The 19,580-nt window shown below is 37.8% G+C and overlaps 1 protein-coding gene across 7 annotated transcripts in view; it reads right to left on the reverse strand.

The window, feature by feature from the left end:
• NBEAL1 (neurobeachin like 1) overlaps positions 1 to 19,580 on the reverse strand; it is a 92,169-nt gene that overhangs the window by 7,831 nt on the left and 64,758 nt on the right. For 5 of the 7 annotated variants that reach the window (XM_062578616.1, XM_062578621.1, XM_062578615.1 and 2 more), the window contains 20 exons: positions 18,863 to 18,989; positions 17,622 to 17,770; positions 16,945 to 17,078; positions 16,011 to 16,112; positions 14,695 to 14,790; positions 14,461 to 14,585; positions 13,062 to 13,202; positions 12,845 to 12,975; positions 11,573 to 11,682; positions 10,915 to 11,032; positions 10,441 to 10,538; positions 10,004 to 10,120; positions 9,443 to 9,532; positions 8,827 to 8,936; positions 8,053 to 8,225; positions 6,788 to 6,882; positions 4,665 to 4,781; positions 3,774 to 3,935; positions 2,563 to 2,711; positions 1,729 to 1,864 (listed from right to left, as the gene is read on the reverse strand). In XM_062578616.1, the coding sequence (XP_062434600.1) occupies positions 1,729 to 1,864; positions 2,563 to 2,711; positions 3,774 to 3,935; positions 4,665 to 4,781; positions 6,788 to 6,882; positions 8,053 to 8,225; positions 8,827 to 8,936; positions 9,443 to 9,532; positions 10,004 to 10,120; positions 10,441 to 10,538; positions 10,915 to 11,032; positions 11,573 to 11,682; positions 12,845 to 12,975; positions 13,062 to 13,202; positions 14,461 to 14,585; positions 14,695 to 14,790; positions 16,011 to 16,112; positions 16,945 to 17,078; positions 17,622 to 17,770; positions 18,863 to 18,989 (2,480 nt within the window). Of the gene's footprint in view, positions 1 to 1,432; positions 1,865 to 2,562; positions 2,712 to 3,773; positions 3,936 to 4,664; positions 4,822 to 6,787; positions 6,883 to 8,052; positions 8,226 to 8,826; positions 8,937 to 9,442; positions 9,533 to 10,003; positions 10,121 to 10,440; positions 10,539 to 10,914; positions 11,033 to 11,572; positions 11,683 to 12,844; positions 12,976 to 13,061; positions 13,203 to 14,460; positions 14,586 to 14,694; positions 14,791 to 16,010; positions 16,113 to 16,944; positions 17,079 to 17,621; positions 17,771 to 18,862; positions 18,990 to 19,580 lie in introns of those variants that run through there. The other 2 variants (XM_062578620.1, XM_062578622.1) reach the window with 2 other exon arrangements.

Genomic DNA, 19,580 nt, shown 5'->3' on the forward strand with positions numbered 1-19,580 from the left:
GTTAAACACTACAAATGAGTTTAACTGTATCATCAGAACAGCAGTGTTCTAGGAAAGGCATCGTGCTGAAAAGGATCACTAACAGAAGTCTGTGGGGTTGTCACCTGAAACATCCCCAACAGCTAGGTAGTTTTTAAAATACAAAAACATTTGTTAATGCTTCATCTCTGATTATACTGTCAATGCAGAAAGACTAAAGGCCAATCTTAATACCAAGCAGCATTTCATTTTATGCATGATGAAGCATTTGGAAGGTAACTCTCTTTACTCTAAGAATGAGTATTACTAAAAGCTAGAAATACAATGGTGTATTCTTCTGCATAAAGACTTTACAATTCTAATAATTCACATATTCCTTCCAAACTAACTAAATTGTCCCCTCACTTTGCAAATGTATTGATTCATGTCATAATAGAAAACTGGAACATCTGGGACTTTTTTTTTTTTTCCTTTAAGATGGTTGTTTTAAATCTATTTACATAGATATTAATCTTGCAGGTCATTTGAATTATAAGCAGAAAATACTAGAAAAAAGCTGTTTGAAAGCCTCTACATCCATAAAAGGAACCCAGTCTTCAAAACATCTGCTTCAGAATTAGAAAAATAGATATTATTAGGAACTGAAAAAAAGCCTTCAGTCTAATGAGATACATACATTCCAGCCTAAAAACAATCTTTTCTCAGGCATAGGAAATTTAGAAGTGACAGTGACCAAAACTGCCGTTACAAAGACGTGTTTAACCACATTATAAGCAGTTCTTCACCAATTCTGCAATAGGAAAAAGCTGTCCAATTGGACAAGTTGGTAAGAACATCCTTTCCCCATCAGTTGGGAGCAAGATCGGACAACCATGCCCTGAAGCCTATTTCAAACACTCAACTGTATATACCCTACCTAAAATATTTTTAAATACCAACAAGTAAAGTGGTGCTGTTTTAACAATCAGAACATAAAATTAAATTAACACACACTTTTCTAGTACGTGCTGAAGGTCAGGTATAAGTGATAACCATAATTCCAAGTAAATACACTGCAGCACAGTGGAAACTGAGCTATGAAGAGCAGCATGTTTAAGCTAATCCAGGCACTCAGACAGTCATGACAAGAAATACTTAAAGCAAAACCTCTGTTTTGCAGAAGAAAAATTAGGCATAGCTATTTGACAGATGGATGCTCTGTATTTGATACTGCATATGCAGTACCAACAAGTTTATATTCACCATATGGAGCACAAAGCATTCTAGGAACCTACAAAAGTGATTCTTTGTGCATTTACAGTTAGAGATTATTAACAGAAAGGAATAATTACTTTTTCCAATGTCAGTCAATGCGTATTAAAAGGCATCTGACAGAAAACATAAGTAGTAAAGAAAGTAGCTTACTCTTGTTTCCAATTTTCTTCTGGAAAATTATTTCATCAAGAAGTGGCTGACAATACTAAAACATTCAGAAAAGGTTAGCTTATATGACTTTGCTTATTCAGACGTCAGTGATAAAAGTCTGGAAGTCAGTCCAACAGAGTTTCTCGTCTCCAATCCCTAAACACCTTTGATTCTTACTGAGAAATCTCAATAGAGTAGTCTCAAAAGTTATTTCTTCCCCACTGAAAACTGAAACTTGCTCTTAAATTTGCCCTGCCATAGAGGAGACCTCTTGCTCAACTGGAAAGCAGAAATAATTGAATTTCCCACTGTTCGGTAGAGAAAGTTCTTGATGGTGGGTTTTACCTCTGCTGGTTTGCCAACACCAACGATAATCAACTTGCCATCCTCCAAGCCAACAAGGATGTGGCTATATTCTTTGGTGACAGAAATGCAATGAATTGGCAGTCGCATGGCTAAGGGGGAGATGATCAGATTCAGGCTGAAATGAACAAAAACAACATAGAAAATGACATATTTAATCACATATAGTGCAAAGAATCACACTGCATCTGGAAATTCTGTCTAGAGGATGCAGCATAAAAAACAGTTTCTCCAGCACTTAGTTTGCAATTTCAGTTACTGGAAACCGCTTAGGAAAGATCAAATCACACCCCAGAGTACAGCTCCAACAACAACAAAAAGCATAGACGGAGACATCAGTAAATTAAGACATTCTCTGAACACAGCAACAGTAGTCCTGCAACTGCCTAAGGACAAAGATCATTCCCATTCTGAAGGGCAATAAAACCATACAGAGAGTAGGAGTAAGCAGAGTTTAAAACCAAATTCAGAACTACATGAAAACTACATCCTGCAGATGCTGAGCTCCCAGTGACCAACCAGACATGGAGATAATCACAGTTTGCATGTATCACACATCTCTTCCTAAATCTGGTTAGTTCCAGCCCATAATTAGGATAAATAGCTGGAAGAAAAGGGGCCTGGTTTGACTTCTCATTTTCCATCTCCCCCCCCATCAACATGGTTCTCCAAAATGAGTTTTTCCACGAACACAGATCAAAGCAATTGCCACCATCCACATCATCACTGGAACAGGAATAGTCTCTATGAACTCCATGTTACACAACAATTTTGTATTTGCACCTCAGTAGTAAACTGCTGATGCTAGTACATTACCTGTAGAGATCCCGTATGGAAAGGAATCCCTGCAAGCTGCCCATCACAATATACTCGCCAGTCACACACATATCAGATACTTCCTCCTTCAGAGTCTCAGAACCCAGATACTTTCCATTGACAGAGTAGAGATGCAATGCGTTCTTATCCTGAATAGATAAAAAAAATAATTATCATGAAGGATGGACTGGATTAAGAATGTACTACTTGTACCTTCAATCTTACTAATAGGAGTTAACTTGGGCAGTAATCTACAGATAAAATTCCTGACAAGCAATTTGCTTGTTGAATGATAAAAGACAACCGAGCTCATGCTCTATACAGTATAGAGTGTGTGGACTTTCTTAAAGCTCTTCCTCTTTACTTCTTGATGCAACATGGTAACTTCTTATCTGTTCATCCTGATCAACTCCAAGTTTTCAAGAAAAATTCACAGAATTAATGGGCAAGTCCCTATTCTTTCTGAGGGTTTTCATTAAGGAAGAAAAAAGGAAGACTGTTCCTTTTTATCTTTAACCCTTCTAGGAAGTGAAAAGCCGAAGGAAACATTTACTTCACAGAGCTACAGGTAGAAGCACTTTCTGGACAGAAAAATGAATTCTTGATGGATTAAAGAACCAGCCAACACAACCATCTTAAATTTTTCCCGCCTCTCTCCAGCCTTTCAATGTAGCTAGTATGCCTACATCCAATAAATCTGTCTTTCAGGCAATTTCCCACACTCATAGAAATCACAACTCCAGTTTTATCAGAGCAACTACACAGCCACCCTCACAATAGACTGAACAAATTATACTGTGAACCTTATAGCTGTTTTTCCAACCCAAGGCTAAGACATACTAGTGCAGTCCTGGTGCATCTTGCCCAAAAATTTGCTACTCTTATTTCTGTGACTAGTGGAACTGTTTTCCGTCAGTTTTGCATCCCAAAGCAGCTCTCTCAGGAAGACTGCATGCTTGAGCATCCTCCTTGCAGGTGGCTAAGAGATTTTCATGAAACCTATTCGAATGTAGTATGTCTCCAATTTTTACCTCTCCATCAAATTTCACTAAAATCAGCTAGTAGACTAAGAAAAAAGAAGAATACAGACCAATCAAACACAGTATGGACAAAAAAAGCCTCATATCTTTAAGAAACCCGGATAAAATTAAGCATGTTTGTGATTAAAGTCTTCAGCAAAACTAGCAAAGGTATTCCGTGAACTTAAGTACCTTAAGAGTGGTCTTTCCTTCTATGCTGGTGTGGACAACGATATGACCTTCCCAAGACACAGCCAGGTTGGGAACAGTCAGCAGGAGAGAACTCTCACAAGGTGGCCGCAAAGTCCTCATGTACTGACCTTTCCGAACAGTGCGGATAATAACAGTTCCATCCTGCAGAGACCAAATTTAGGTAAGTGCTGTTACTCAGCAACAATGTCTGAAGTTACAGCAATATATAGGAAGAATATTAAAAAACAAACAAAAACCCTTGTGATACAGAGGGAACATTGTGAAAGCATTTAATTCCTTAAATGGGGATCAGGATTCTTGAGTATTAGGAACTCTGTGTAAAGAATCTATCCCTTCAAGGCCTCATAACATAGGCATAAAAAAAAAAAAAAAAAAAAAAAAAAAAAAAGACAAGCACAAATAGGGTAAGAGAGGAAGGGTGGGCAACAAGCAGCCATTTCACATGCCACAGAAGATAACCTCAGCATTAGGTGCAGCAGAGGGTCAGTATTAGGCCAGCATAGTGCAGCAAGGTAGAGCACGAGCAAGCTGTGAAGAGCCTTCAAGGCTAAGCAAGCAGGGAAGTTCTGACACAGAATTATTTCTATGAAAAGTTTAACTTCTTCAAGTAAGTCTACACACTTTAAATCTTATCTGTGTAAAAATAGCACAATACGGTAGCTGAGGCCAATGTTGTGTATAGCAGAGTTTGAGACAGACTGTTTTAAGTACGCAGCAAGGGAGATGGTACACATCATTTTCTTGATGTACAAGGCTGAAGAAGAATTCAGGGAAGGTTACATTTTTGGTATCACACTTAATCAACTCCAAACGTGCTCTTGGATTTCAGTAGAGAAGAAGCAAAGAAGGGGAAAGCATGAAGATACTTACCCGGGATCCTGACACTGCCATGTCCAGCTCGGTGCTGATGCCAACACTCGAAACTTCATCAGTGTGACCATAAAGGATCTGTAAGGGCTTAGGTGCCAGGCCTACAGGCACTCCTCCCTGAGAGTAACAAAAAGTGCAATGACACATTCTCTTGCAGCTGAAGGACAAAAAAAATAAGTTCTGGCATCTTCAGTATCACTGGCGTGAGATATATATTTGACACAGGCCAAAACCAAAGGTTCAGCTCACCCATTCCAATTTCAATTTACTGCCTTTTATATCAGCAGCCCTACTTACTGAAATCACAAGAAATGAATGAAGGTACAGTTACTATGTGGATGACAGTTGTTCAGCTGAGGTGTTTCAACTCCTTTGCATGAGCCAGTGTGCAAGTATCACAGTAAGCACTAACAGGAGTGGTTCACCCACTCACTTTTTCCTTCCTTGCGTATCTGAGCTTGTTCAGTTCCTACAGTTTACCATGGTATCGCCATACTGAAACTCAAAGAAACTAAAAGCTACTTTGCTTAAAAATTACAGCAACTTTATTTCATTTTCTAAGGAAAGAACGAAATAAATCCTCCAAGTGACTGCCACTGATATGAGAAACAATGGAAAGCCTGCAATAATGCTCATGAAGTGTGAGGCATTTGCCTGCACAACTGCAGGGTATCAAAACAGTCTAGCACTTCTGTTCCAGCAAGTGTACTGTCAGCACATAACCTCACTCTCCCATCAGTTCTAAGGCAAGCCCTGTGCTTAAAGAGAAGGTGTGGTGAACTGTTCTGCAGAGAACACTTCATTCTGGTTTGTGTGACAGGAATTTGAGTGCCAACCAAGCCCTGAAGGGCTGAAGCATACAAGACTACAGAACATATCAGAATATAGAGATGGGAAAAAAAGATGACAAAGCAGAACAGAAGTGGCAACATGCAGGACGTTGCTGCCACTATGTAAGGACCAAGATAAAACCCTCCAAAGAAAATTTTACAATACATACAACTGAAATATTATTTGTATACCTATTACATAAATAAAAACGTAGATTAAGAATTCCAACAAAAAGCAACTCCTATCTAAACAGAAATAAGTCTCTAGAGAAGAACTCATCATTTAACTCACTCTGAAAAGATAGACAAACTAAAAAATTCCCAATATTTATCTTCATCTGAGACCAAAAATCACTGTAAGCTCTAGGGCCTTGCTCTTCTGACCACACACCATTGGCACAATGCAGACCACTTCTTGAAAGGACTACATATACTCTCACCATAGAAACAGCTCACTGACTGGTGATTTTTTTTTTTTTCTTCACAGCATGCTTCTATAAAACACAGTTTTGCAGTACTGTAGTGGTTTCATGTGCTGATTTTAGTTCAATGATAAGACTAAGGTGACAACTAAATGTATCATCTATAAGACATGACAGGAACCACCCCCCAATTAATGCTATTTGCACATCCACAATGCAGCAATCGGAAATGAACATTTAAAGCATACAACAATAGAAAGGCCTCATATCTTGCATGTTTAAGTACATACATGAATCACACAACCACCTTCATTGTGTGAAAGAACAAGACCAATATTAAAGCTTTCTAAAATGACACTGTAAATCCAGGTAAGAGATCAATGTCTTTGCTGACTCCAGGCTTATTCATCAGTACTCCCTGCAGAGCAGAAGCAATGCCAAAATGCAGCCACTAGAGTGAGCACTGGCTTGCAAATATAAAAATCTTCAACTATAAACACTGCTCTGATTAATTCCTGCAGTCTTAAGCATCTCTTTTCTTCCAGGCTCTCATCTGTATAATGGGGGTAATATTTGCCTACAGTGAAAATAACCTGTAAAATCATTAAGAATGCCTTTAAAATAAAGAAAGGTAACCTCAAAGCACTGCCATCATTACTGTGCTCCAGTTTCATAGCAACTAACAAGTATAGTGAATATTTCAGTCACAGACAACCAGCCTAGTAAAATTACTGATCTAGACAGTTTTAGTGGACTATTCTATCTTGCCTATCTGAAAGAAAAAAGAAACCAATAAATAATCGTAACAAAACAATCAACAACAAAAAAATATTTAGAAACTGCTTCTTATAGTATATCCTAAATAACTTACCTGCTGAACTATTTGCCATATCATGCATGTAGTATCTCTGGAGCCTGAAATTAGGTGGATTCCACAGTGATCTATTGCCAGGCAGGTCACAATATCTAGATAAAGGAAGGATGACAAGAAGATGTGATGTAGTCAGATACATTGTTGACATACTGCTTGCACAATCATTCTGCTGGAGATTGAAAATCTAGACATGTAAGACCAGTCAGTATGAAAAGTTCCACTGTAATAAGTGCTGATGAAGGTATTTATTAAGCAGTGAAGTCATTAGATACCCACAGGTCACAACCTGACTTAGTCACCTTCATTACTTAAAAAACAGAAGAGGTCAAACTATTTTGAAAGTATGTTAAAGTCACTAAAGTGACTAAAAGCCATACTCAAGTGTTTATATATAGTCATAGAATCACAGAATCAGTAAGGTTGGAAGGGACCGCTGGAGATCATCTAGTCCAACCTCCCTGCTCAAGCAGGGTCACCTAGAGCACGTCAGACAGGGCTGCATCCAGACGGGCCTTGAAGATCTCCAGAGAAGGAGACTCCACAGCCTCTCTGGGCAACCTGCTCCAGTACCCTGTCACTCTGACAGTGAAGAAATTCCCCCTCACGTTCAGGCAGAGCCTCCTGTGGTTCAGTTTTTGCCCACTGCCTCTTGGCCTGTCACACGGGACAACTGAAAAGAGTTTGTCCCCATCCCCTTGACACCCTCCCTTCAGGCACTTGTACACATTGACAAGATCCCCCCCTCAGTCTTCTCTTCCCCAGGCTGAACAGGCCCAGCTCTCGCAGCCGTTCCTCAGAGGGCAGATGCTCCAGCCATCTGATCATCTTTGTAGCCCTATGCTGGGCTCTCTTCCAGTAGCTCCACGTCTCTCTTGTACTGGGGAGCCCAGAACCGGACACAGTACTCGAGATGAGGCCTCCCCAGGGCTGAGCAGAGGGGCAGGATCACTTCCCTCGACCTGCTGGCAACACTCTTCCTAATGCACCCCAGGAGACCATTGGCTTTCTCGGCCATAAGGGCACATTGCTGGCTCATGGTCAACTTGCCATCTACCAGCACTCCCAAGTCCTTCTCTGAATTTATATATAGTCCCTATTCAAGTATTCCTCTGTTCTTAATGTTGCCATTCCTTTATAACTGCTGTGCCTGCTCATATCCACTAGCTATAATTCTTTCTGAAAAGACCAACCAAACATCAAGGTATGACATTAAAATTCACGTACAACTTTTCATCCCAGAATATAAATAAAAAGTTACTAACCCATGTGCCTGATGTGCTGTCCAACCAGCTTGCCCTTTGTAAGAGATGTTACTCTGATGCTATTATCCCAGTGTCCTCCACTAAACAGCAGTTTTGCATCGTGGGATACTGCAAACAATTTAGAGGTGATCTCCAGGCCTGGTGCAAAAGGACCACCTATGTTGCGCTGGGTTCTGCAGGCAAATTATGAACAGTTAAGATTCACCTTAGTGTATGTCAGTGTATTCTGCACTGCCTACATCCTTAAAAATTAGGAAGAAATACTACCTGTATTGCTATACCTAAAAAAATGACAGGTGAAATCCTGGACCCCTGATAACCACAACAAAACTCACGCTACCATCAGCAGAAGCAAGATTGCACCTTAGATCTTTTAACTTTTACATGATTTGAGTTTGTGTGGATAACCTGCATCCTTAGTAAATACTGTAATATTAAAGAAAAAAAGAAAACTTGACAAAACTAAGGAAAAGAAACTACAACACATACCTCCACTATAGCATGAGCAGGTATGAAGACTGCTCATCTCAGACTCCAAGACAAGTTTGTGTGATTTGTTATCAGAAAAGCTACTTGCAAGTAGCTTTCAGAATGAAGGAAGAACCTTGTAAATACCACTTACAGAAGTCTTTACTGGAACAGTATCACAGATTAAATGCATACTTAACTGAAAACAGAGCCAATCAAAACAGGACAACTTCTGATTATCAAACATGCAGCTGAATGCATTTACAGTAATGAAATACCATGCATTTTTCCTCATCATTTGCTTACTTTGGATTTGTCACTGTAGTATCTCTGATGAATGTAAAATAGTTGGAGATATTTTTATCATACGGTAGCCAACCATGGGTTCCAATAAGGCAATTCAGACTTGCTGTTACCTGAAAGAGTTTGATAGAAAACAAAAATCAATCCAGAGCCTTATTTTCTGCTTGTCTTTCCTAGTAATGAAGCTTGCATAAACACCAACATAGGATGCTTAAAATTAACACAAAGGAAAAAACCTTTTTTTAAAAAAAAATCCAGCTCAGGTGAAAGGTTTCAACAGGGATGAATCAAAGAAAAGTACATTTCAAAGCTGGGCTGCATTGTATTAGGAAATCAATTGCTATTATGGAAGCAGAACAAGTAGGCAACTTGTAATACATCTCACCACAACTTATACTGACATCTCACCATCAGCTAAATGCCATTCAACAAATTAGCCTTGCTTCTCTTCAGAAGACAAATACTTAACTTACAGATTACTCTCACCATAGATCTAAGGAACACATTTCAATAGGAACAGTTGGGAACAGTTTCTCTAAGTTTTGTAGGAGGAAAAACAAAACCACCCCCACACCATGGTCTCCAGTCTCAAAGAACAGTATTGACACATGCAACTCACCAAGATCTCTGGGCTTCCCTGCGACATAAAAGAACGTGACTGATTCCTCGGGACAATAGCTTTGACAATGGGGACACCATCACTGATTCCCTAAAAAAAAAAAAAAAATTGGGGGGCATGATTTGAGTCTGATGATATTCCATAAATGTAGGACCTGCAAAGAGTGTGACCAAAGCCTCCAGAATCAATACCAAAGCTGTCAAGTACTCTGACCCAGCCACACACATACTTAGTTCACACATCTAAATTGTGTCACAAACACCAGAGATAAAACCTGTCTCTGTTCCAGATCAGAGAGTTAACCACTGAATTCAGTGAGTCTTCAAATATCACGTGTGACATTCTTGGCTTTCAGAGTGGTGGTTAATTTAGTACTCAAACAAGATCCCCAAAACGGGCCAGCTGTTAGAAGTTGATAGTATTCAACCTCTATAAAGCAAACTAAAACGATAGAGCTCATGTTATGCATATTACATTCTTAAATATTTTCTTCAAATTTCATCTAAGTTATGACCTTTTGTTTCAGATTAGGCTCCAAACACTTTCAAATAAGGCACCCACCTCTATAAAGAATGACTTCAGTTCAGTGAGGTGCTGGAAGAGATTTAGAGTAGAGGTATCATTTCTGGTCAGTCTCTGCACTACCTCTTCTGCAGACAGCCTTTGAGGATGCGGCTCCTAGGAGACATTTGAAGAAATACCAGGTTAGACAATCTTTTTATCAATTTGTTCAAGTCACATATGGTAGTCCCATCAGCAATCAATAGGAAAGCAGACATTTGGGCAACTAATTTGCTTTTGAAAGGGAAATTTCCTTCCTTTGAAAATGCTATGTTAGATTTCCATCAGTGCAATCTTTGAAAGCACTGATACAGTAAAAGATTAGTTTTTCCTGAAGTAACAAACCATTATCATTTTTCCATTTTTTCCATAAGCCCCTGATAATTCAGTTGAATTTAACCACAGAAGTCTGACTGATAAGGAACAAACAGCATTACCTTTAGCAGCTGACACGGAGTTTGTCCAAAATTGTTTATCATCCCTTCTAAAGCTTTCCTTTCCTTCTCATCCGTTAAAGCATCCAAATCCACAGCTCCTACATCACAACCAGAATGAGAGAGGGATGGGGGAAAAAATTAACACAATTTAAACAATTTACTGAGAAAAGACATTGTGAACAAATGTATGAAAAAAAGTTAATGCATTATTAACCCTTTGCCCCCCTCCCCCCAAAGCCTCCAACAGTGCATCCATATAAAATATGACCTTCTGAAAACTCACTCAATGAGTTGCACCCAAAATCCACTGTTTGGAATAACAAACTAACATTTGTCAGGGTGTGCGAACACATACTCTGCCTCTGTTCCTATGCGCATATATACAACATAGGTATATCATAGATACGTAAAACTAGATTTTTAACTCATTTTTAAGTGGTTTTTAATTGGTTAAAAGAGCATATGGCTTTATACCTTCATAAGTACAGTAATAGAAGACATTGAGTGCCTCAACTGCAGCCGGGCCCCTCTGCTTGTAGCCAAAAATCAAATCTATCCATTCATGCAGATGAGCAGAAACATACTCTGATTCCTAGAGAAAAAGTTACTCTCGTAAGAACATGAAAAATACCACTCTTTTCTAGAAGTATAATTAATGTAAGAGATTGAATTCCTAATCTAAGAGTATCCACAAACTGAATATACACCAATGTATGGGGCAGAAGCATAGGAATATGCATGTATATTAAGGGCAGAAACTGCAAAGTAAGAAGGGAATTAATACAGCAAAGCAGCACACCTGAATATTGAGAAACAATGGAAAGCAAGCTGCTGGTTCCTTACTACTCCACAAATTAAACTATAAAAGACAATGGAAGTGTTATCACTTAATTCCAAATTTTGCTTTTTCTGTTGCAGCAAACTTCTGAGTTACTAGCATCTTCAATCTAGTCTTCTTATTTATTTATTTATATACACAATACTTTGAACTGAAAGTTCCCGTATTACTTGTAACATCCAATACAACCACAACTCTAGTTCAAGCATTTTACACTTAAGCCACAGTGACAACATGCAACTGTACTGCCTTTATCATTACTTCACGCAAAGAAACACTTAAATATCATCTTACCAGAGCCTTTCTGTGTTTATAAATGAAGTCTTCTGGGGAGTGGGCCCATTTGGGGAGAATAACATCATTTACTACCTCTTTGGATATTTGAAGCTGACCAAGGTTAAAACCTAGCAATTAATTTGGAGATTAAGAATTAGTAAAAAAAAAAAAAAAAAAAAAAAAAAAAAAAAAATCTAAAGTTTAAGAGTTTAAGCACTCAGTAAAAATTAAAAAGCATTAATTTCTTCAACATAAAAGAGAAGGATATTGAAAAATTCTTGATGCAATTCTCCAGTAACTCTACCGGCACTGAAGGACAAATTCTGCTCTGCATTTCTAAAATGTTAAATGATAACTGTCCAAAGTGTTCAAATAATTTAGAAGGTTTATACTCCTAAACATATATGCATTTGCTTTATTTTACAAATAAATTTTGTACTCTTAATTATGGTAAGGGTGGATAGCTTTATGTTGAAATGATTGTAGAATCAAGGCTTTTGGAAAGCCTTAAATCCCAGCAACTTTCACTAAAACAACTCTTTGGTTCTTAATCACTTTTCAGAGTATGATTTGGACATTTTACAATTCAGAACTCTAGCAGATTGCAGCTAGCAGACTAAAGCATCAGCAGTACAAACTTACAATTTGTTTTTTCAAACAGAATTCTCTATGCAATAAATGAGACGGGGAAAACCACTAGGAGTCTCATAGAAAATAGAATGTTTTTTCAATTAACATTATAGCAGTGAAACAGCCATATTTTTCTTCTGAAGGGTACTGAAACCTTACATGGCTCTAACTTCACGTGATTGTATTGGAAGATAACTGTTACAAGCAGTAGACATGGTGGTTTCCTAGAACAAATAAGAGTTCTCACATGTTTGAGAATGACCCCAAACTACTACCCAAGAAACCCAGTAAAATGGGCAGAATAATACTACTTAAACTGTATTACATTTTCTAAGCTATTTAATCATTAACTACTGCAAACTCCTTTTTAACCTCCCAATGAGCATTTTTATCTTCTTATGGATTAGGGAGACAATTATTTTTAGTCATCCTCAAGCTGCAAGTCAGAATTTTAAACATCATTTGGGCTGTTGCTAACTGCATCCAGTGTCCTACTGAACAGTTTGAGGCCAGTATGATGATGAAAATATTTTCTACAACAAGCACATTATAAAGCTTAAGTGAGAAGTGTTCCATGGCATTCACAAAAGAGTTGACAATTTTTTTCTGGAGAATACAAGAAGATTTTTTTATGCACTACATTCTGAGCAATCAGTTTACCATTTTGATTTTCGAGGAACTCGGGGAAATAGAAGAACTCTGGTGTAAGTTCCTTCACGTCATTGGGGTTGTCCATGAGTGCCTGCCAGGTGGCAGGAATGGAATGGAACTGGCGATCTGCACAGTCAAACCTGAGGGTCAGAAAAGGTAAGTTAGACGTTGACCCTTCCCTTGTTTAAATGGTAAGAAACACACTGCTTATTTGCTCACAGCCTACCTGCCACTCTGAAGCTGGATATGAAGCGTTGTGAAAGGCTCTACCCGAATGAGGTAATGCATGACACCAGCAGCGTTCGAATAATGTGTTCCATAATGAAACTTGTCAATTATCCCTAGGGGATCCTCAAAATTCTCATATCTAAAAAGAACAAAAACTGTAAGTATAAATACAACTGAGAACTAGAGCTGATAAATAGCTGATTATATTAACTGGAGACAAGGACTGAAAGAATACATCATAATTTGAGAACATGCATTAAAAAATACGTTAAGCTCTGTTTAACATGAGGATTCAAATTCTGGCTCCCAAAGTCCCTAAGCCACAGATCACAGAAAGTCAGAAATCTACACCAGATGAAGGATCACTCCTTGCATACCTGTTGCCTTCTTCCCTAGGCATTTGCTATCAGCTGTCAGAAACTGGATAAAGGGCAAGACAGACACGATTTAGCAAGACTTCACACAACAGCTGAAAAAAAAATCACATCCCTACGCTGATTATTTTTTACTGAAGGGATCTGTGACAGTTTCCTTCAAGACAAGAAGAAAAAAGAAAGGTGTGTGTGCGACTGCCTCAGGATACAATTAAGAGTGTTAAAATAAATCTATGCCTATTTTCCTTTTCTACTGGCAAACTGTCTCCAGTATTGTGCCACCATCTAGCTGATGTCACATAGCTAGTAGGAAAAGTTAGTTACATAGTGCCAGAGAACCAGTTTCATTTCAGTTAGGGATAGCCTCTAATCATTCAAAGAAAATTTTCCATGTTCAGAGTTTCTGAAGAAAGCTAGTTTTGGAAGAAGCCTGACAAGTGCAACCTGGCATGACAGTATACTCACTCCCCACACTAGCAAAAAGGAAAGAACACTGCACTGACACGTGGGTGTAAGTACTTGTCATTCCTAGTTACAGAGGAGTTGCTGGAAGCAGCTGAGCTACAGTATATTTCAAAAATGATAACCTATGCTAGGGAAAAAAAAAAAAAAAAAAGATCAGGAAGCATAGATCTAGGAATCTGATCAATGATGCCTTACAGCAGAAGAAACTCAGCTCATCAACACGATCTCAAATTTCTTATCTTGAAACAGACAAAGTATGTCTTTTCAAGCTTTTGGACCATGAAAAGCTGTAAGAACACTGAATTTAAAGTCTATCACACCCACATCTGAAAAGCAACCCAAAACTTACAATAGTAAATTTTGTCCTTTCCATGCTGTAAGAGGTAACCTGAGCACAGCAAGGAACAAAGAATCAATCTCTGCAAATACATCTGTGACAATATAAAAATAGCTTTTAAAAACTTCAATGTTACTGCCTTAAAAAAAAAAAAAAAAAAGTATTATTGGCCTGGAGACTCGGAAAAACAGAGATATATAACTGAGCATTCAAATGCATACTTCTCTTTCACAGCCTTAGCATTCTTTTCATTTACCACCCCAATGGGTTTGGACAGATCTCTAAAGACAGCAGGATTATTTAGGTCCAGTTCTTCTGAAGTATAATCCCGTAAAATCCAGGGGAACTAGAAAAGACAAAAATCACAGGTTCATTTGAGACTAAAGATGCATCTTTCAAAACAGGAAAAAGAAAATCACACCTTCAGCAACAATAAGTCTATTTTTTAATATTACCACAGGATATTGAGCAAGGTCATTGTAAGTTCGTCCTGCCATTGTGTTCAGCTGAATAAGGTAGTCAAAGTTGGATATCTCTCTATTTACCCATTTCTGAAAGACAAAGAAAAAGAGATACAATGGAAGGTGTTATATCAAAGCTGCTGTTACTGCAAATTGTTTGTCTTGTCAGTATTTATCTGCCAGAGGAGAGTACTGGTAACCAAAACGCACAAGACTAACTGTGGTATGAACTTCCAGATTTAATTTCTCATAACCCAGTTAGTTTTTCTTTTGTTTTAGCAACTGTGCTATCTGTATTTCTTTGAAACTATGTCCCTGATTAACACCAGCACTATTTCAAATTCAGCAGACAACTACCTGCCTCAAAATAAGTGGGAGCAAGCGAGGAAGCGATTAAAGGACAACAAGTACACATGCTGAGGACAGAGGAACAGAACTTAGAAATCTGTTAGAATTCTAAGGTCAAAACATTATTTCTGACTTGTACTCCTCTTGGTTAATGGTAGAGGAATTTGTAAACTAACAGTATTTCCCCGTGGATAAAAGCTATCATGCTGTGTATTTAAGCGGAGAAAGTGCCTTCTGTAATGAAACTTCTCCACTACACTACACACAGACACTGAGCCCTTCTAAACACAGCTCTACCTGTTTTCCTTCTGTTTTAAAGAAAAACAACAACAGAGAAAAGGCCCAAGGACAAGGAGAAAAAACATCCCAATATTTTAATTCTGCCATGAAGCTCATTCCCTTCCTAGAAAAACACCATATTGTGGCATAATGAGATGCAAGAAAAAAAAAAAAAAAAACAAATCTACCACACTTAGTTGGAAAAATTTAGGAGAATGAAGACATTTTGTCATTTCATTTAATGCCAACATTACTAATTCTCTCAAGACCACACTTCCTGCTTGATCTTCACTCATATTTTGCTGAAAGCCCCATGATAAAAAGATAACAAGGAAAGTTATTTGCATGTGCAGTGAGAAAGAGTTCCAAAATTTGCACTCAAAACCACACACTAAAAATAAGTGATTCTCCTACGCATTCTCCATTCTTGTTGGAACAGTTATCATAACCAAACCAGAGCAAGGCTCTTATCCAATGGCATAAATTCACTGACTGTAAACAAAACACTGCAGTTGCAAAAACATTCATGCAAAATTTCAGAGGCCAGACTGAGGATACAGAAGTTGGCAGCTGCCTTCCAAATACTGAAAAGTCAGTATTTCAAGGCCTAAACTACCTAATTTTAAAGCTCTCATTCAAAAAGCAGTGGAATGCTGTAGACCATTTATGCTGAAGTCCCCCACCTGCATCAAACCTGAAGCTTTGAAGAGTTCCTGTGGAGATCTAGTCCCAGAAACATTTGGAGAACACAGCGACAAAATTCGACTGTAAACTTTGTTTCTCACCTGTTAGAGAATAATATGAAAATATTTGTTTTAGAGACTGAAGCTGACAAACAAGTAAATAACTGTTCTAACTAAATTTTGAAATAAAGAGAATATGGTTACATTTTTAAACATCTCTAGCTCTTGCTATATAAAATTTTTTCCTCAAGCTACAGGATGTAAAGGCAAATACATGTGATAAAATGCCTTTGTGTGGACACAATACAGAATTATTATTATTCCTACGAAAGTGGGAATACCAGGAAATACTGCTGCTGTTCAAACACATCTATATTTTCCTTACAAAATTATTTCAGAAATTTATTCACTCTAAAAAGTCATTTTATAGTAGATATTCATGAACTGACCGACTAGTATGTAACCCAGTCTTTGTTCACATACTTATCTCTGCCCCACAGACATAGGATCACTTACATTACCCATGAGGGAAAAAAGTTCAGTAATTCTACATCACAGAAAACAAAAAAATTTAATATTTCCAATGTTACAGTAAAATAATCTTTGTTTTGTAATTAAGTTGTCCAGAAGATTTAAAAAGATGCGCATATCAAGAAATTACATCAGTAGTAATCTAAATGTTAGAGTATTTTTCCTACATCTTTTTAATGCTACAAAACCTAGAGTCTTGTTTTATTTATCTTTTCAGTTACTCAGTTTCTAGATACCAGACAAGTTTCCAGGGGCTATTCTTCATTACCCACAGCAGCTACATCTAACAAACATTTTGCTGTTAATGTTATAGTATTACTAAAAACACCAGACTTGGATATCATCAGAGAACTAAAATTTGACACTTCGGCTACTACATCAGGGCAATTTGGGAAATCCATACCTCCTTATTGAAGTTGAGGAAATAGTTGGTTTGATCTGTAAGGAAGATCTCCAAGGCTGATCTCCTCAGGTTGTACCGACGCAAATGTATCTCTCGAATTTGTGAAAGGTGCCATTTGAAATCAAAACCTACCCCTAGAAAAGGCACTCTGATTAATGTATTAAAAACCTTCAGACACACAATGTAATATAATTACCAATCATACCAGAGTCATCTCCAAAAAAGGCAAATTTAATATGTTGCCTGATTAATCATTTTGGTAGGAAAATGCTACTAACTTCAAATATTGTTCTACTGAAAGAGAGAGACATCAGAAAATATTTGAGGATGGAGTTTTTCGATTGTTTTTCAATTAATCAAAAACATTACAAATGTGTTTTGCTGACAGAAGAATGAACCAAAGCTCTCTGGTTTCTTAGACAGGCTCAAATAGACACTTTTATGCATAGAATTCCAAAAAGGGCAGCTTCTTAATATATTGCTTGCAAAAAAGCCACTGGTTAAACAGTCCAGTTCACTTTTTTAATGCTCAACTGTTCAACTTTAAAGTAGAGTTTCATAAACTTATCTCTTCATAATTAGTTTAGTACTCGTTCTTAAAAATAATCAAGATCAGTCTACTAGAAATAGAATGCTGAACTGCATTGAGAAGAAAAGATATTATGGGTCATGCTCACCTTCCTCTTTTTCAATGCTACCATCAAAGAAATAGATGTGCTGGGTAGTGATCTCCAGCCTGCCAGGTATCACATCAATTACTGTAATGAGTTCACAGTCTTCAGATAATACTAACTTTTCTTTCTGGCTTTGCTCCTCCTTCTCATCCCTACAAAAAAGCCCCAAGTGTTATGGTTTTCAGTAGATCAGACAGACAGTTCTTACCTAAAAGGTATAGTTCAGAAAATAATTCTATCTGAATGGCATTAAAAGCATATCATCAATGATTTTAAGCTAACATCCATCAGCAGTAATGGATGTTTCAAGCTCTACTACTAGACATCATTTTACAGTATTGCTCTTCAGGCATGCTATTTCAGTCTCAGACAAGATGGACATGACCTCCTCTGAACTATGAAATATAAGGCTAGATTTACCTTTCTTACTGAAGTGCTACAAACTTAAATCAATGCTGGCCTACAGCAGAGCTGTGTCCAGGTTCAGAAGACTAAAAGTTGTCTTCAGAGATATTTGAAATAAAGGTTGATCAGAGATCTACAGAGATGACACATCACAAACATTCAGCATGAGGACCGCTTGGGAGAAGTGCCCTATCTCCACTGGAATTCAGCAGTGCAGACACATAACTTTGCACAGCACATGTTCAGTTACTGGAGTGAAGCATTTGCTCTCTTTGTTTTACTTATTAAACTACAGAAGTGGCACATAAGAAGCAAAGAGGGTCTCCTTCCTGCAATACTCTTAAACATAGAGATGCTCTCCAACAGGTTTACAGCCAGCCAACCAGACATCTGCACTCTGCAACCAATGCTGCAGGGAACAATCCCGGCACCTGTGGACATGAGCTGACTCCCGTCTGGTCTGTGCCTTTACGAGGAAGGCTGCCTCTTAAGGCTTACTGCCTAGGAGCACAACAGAAAAAAACCTCAGTAATTCTTTAGCTTCAGACCAACCTGGAGCAGAAAATCATTAATGGACCCTCTCATACATCCACTCTGCACCAAATACACACAGGCCCTCTTTTTCCTGCAGTTCTTTATGTCTTGTTGTTTCTAATGATAAACCTGAAAGCAACTTCTCTGCTGTTCAAAACTATTATAAAGCCCTGGATTGCACTGAGTTAAGGATAGGCCAAAGAAGAAGAAAGCTTTGTATGCCGATCACTTAACCTCAGGAGCAGTTTCCCTACTACTCATCCTCAGTACAGAAACAAATTTCAGCTGCTCCATGCTGTACTTACATAGTGGCACTGACTGCTGTGTCTTCTTCTGGCAGCTCAAGCACATCATCTTCCAAGTCACTCACTTTCACCTGCTTCACCACCTCCAGAAGCAAAGACTCACTAGAAGGCTGTGTCTGATGCACACCTATTGCGACAGGCATTTTAACTCAGAAAATATTTTGCTCTAGTTTCTCTGGAAAGCTAAACTACTGGAGTTTGTCTTTTACTGTTAAATGTTTTTTTTTTTTTAATTGAGTAAACAGCAACTAGACTTCTCAAATACTTTTTGAGGGTAAGCTAAATATTTTTAAAAAGACTCCCAAATTATATCAAAATACATGTCAAATCATAATGATACAAAAGGAGGACACATTAGAATTGAGTATTAGTACTTCTAAAGTACATATTTCCAATAGAATATTTTGTAGTGTTTGGCAAAACCGATATGTTACAGAATGCAGGTTTCCTGGAAATATAGTTCATTTGTTTTTTGTTCATTTGCGTTTACAACGAGTGGGCTGTTTTTTGGTTTGAGTCTTGATATCCAGGACTCTTAATTTAAAGGAGGTCTTATGCCTTGGCAATTCAGGTGTTCAGCATACTTTAGACAAAGTGCTCCATATCTACACATTTTAATCATCAGCTCTAAAAAAAAAAAAAAAAAAAAAAAAAAAAAAAAAAAAAAAAAAAAAAAAGTTTTAAACAAATACTGTCTGCCTACTCTGATCTAATTGTT

This window comes from Rhea pennata, chromosome 6, assembly GCF_028389875.1.
Source record: "Rhea pennata isolate bPtePen1 chromosome 6, bPtePen1.pri, whole genome shotgun sequence".
Lineage (NCBI taxonomy): Eukaryota > Metazoa > Chordata > Aves > Rheiformes > Rheidae > Rhea > Rhea pennata.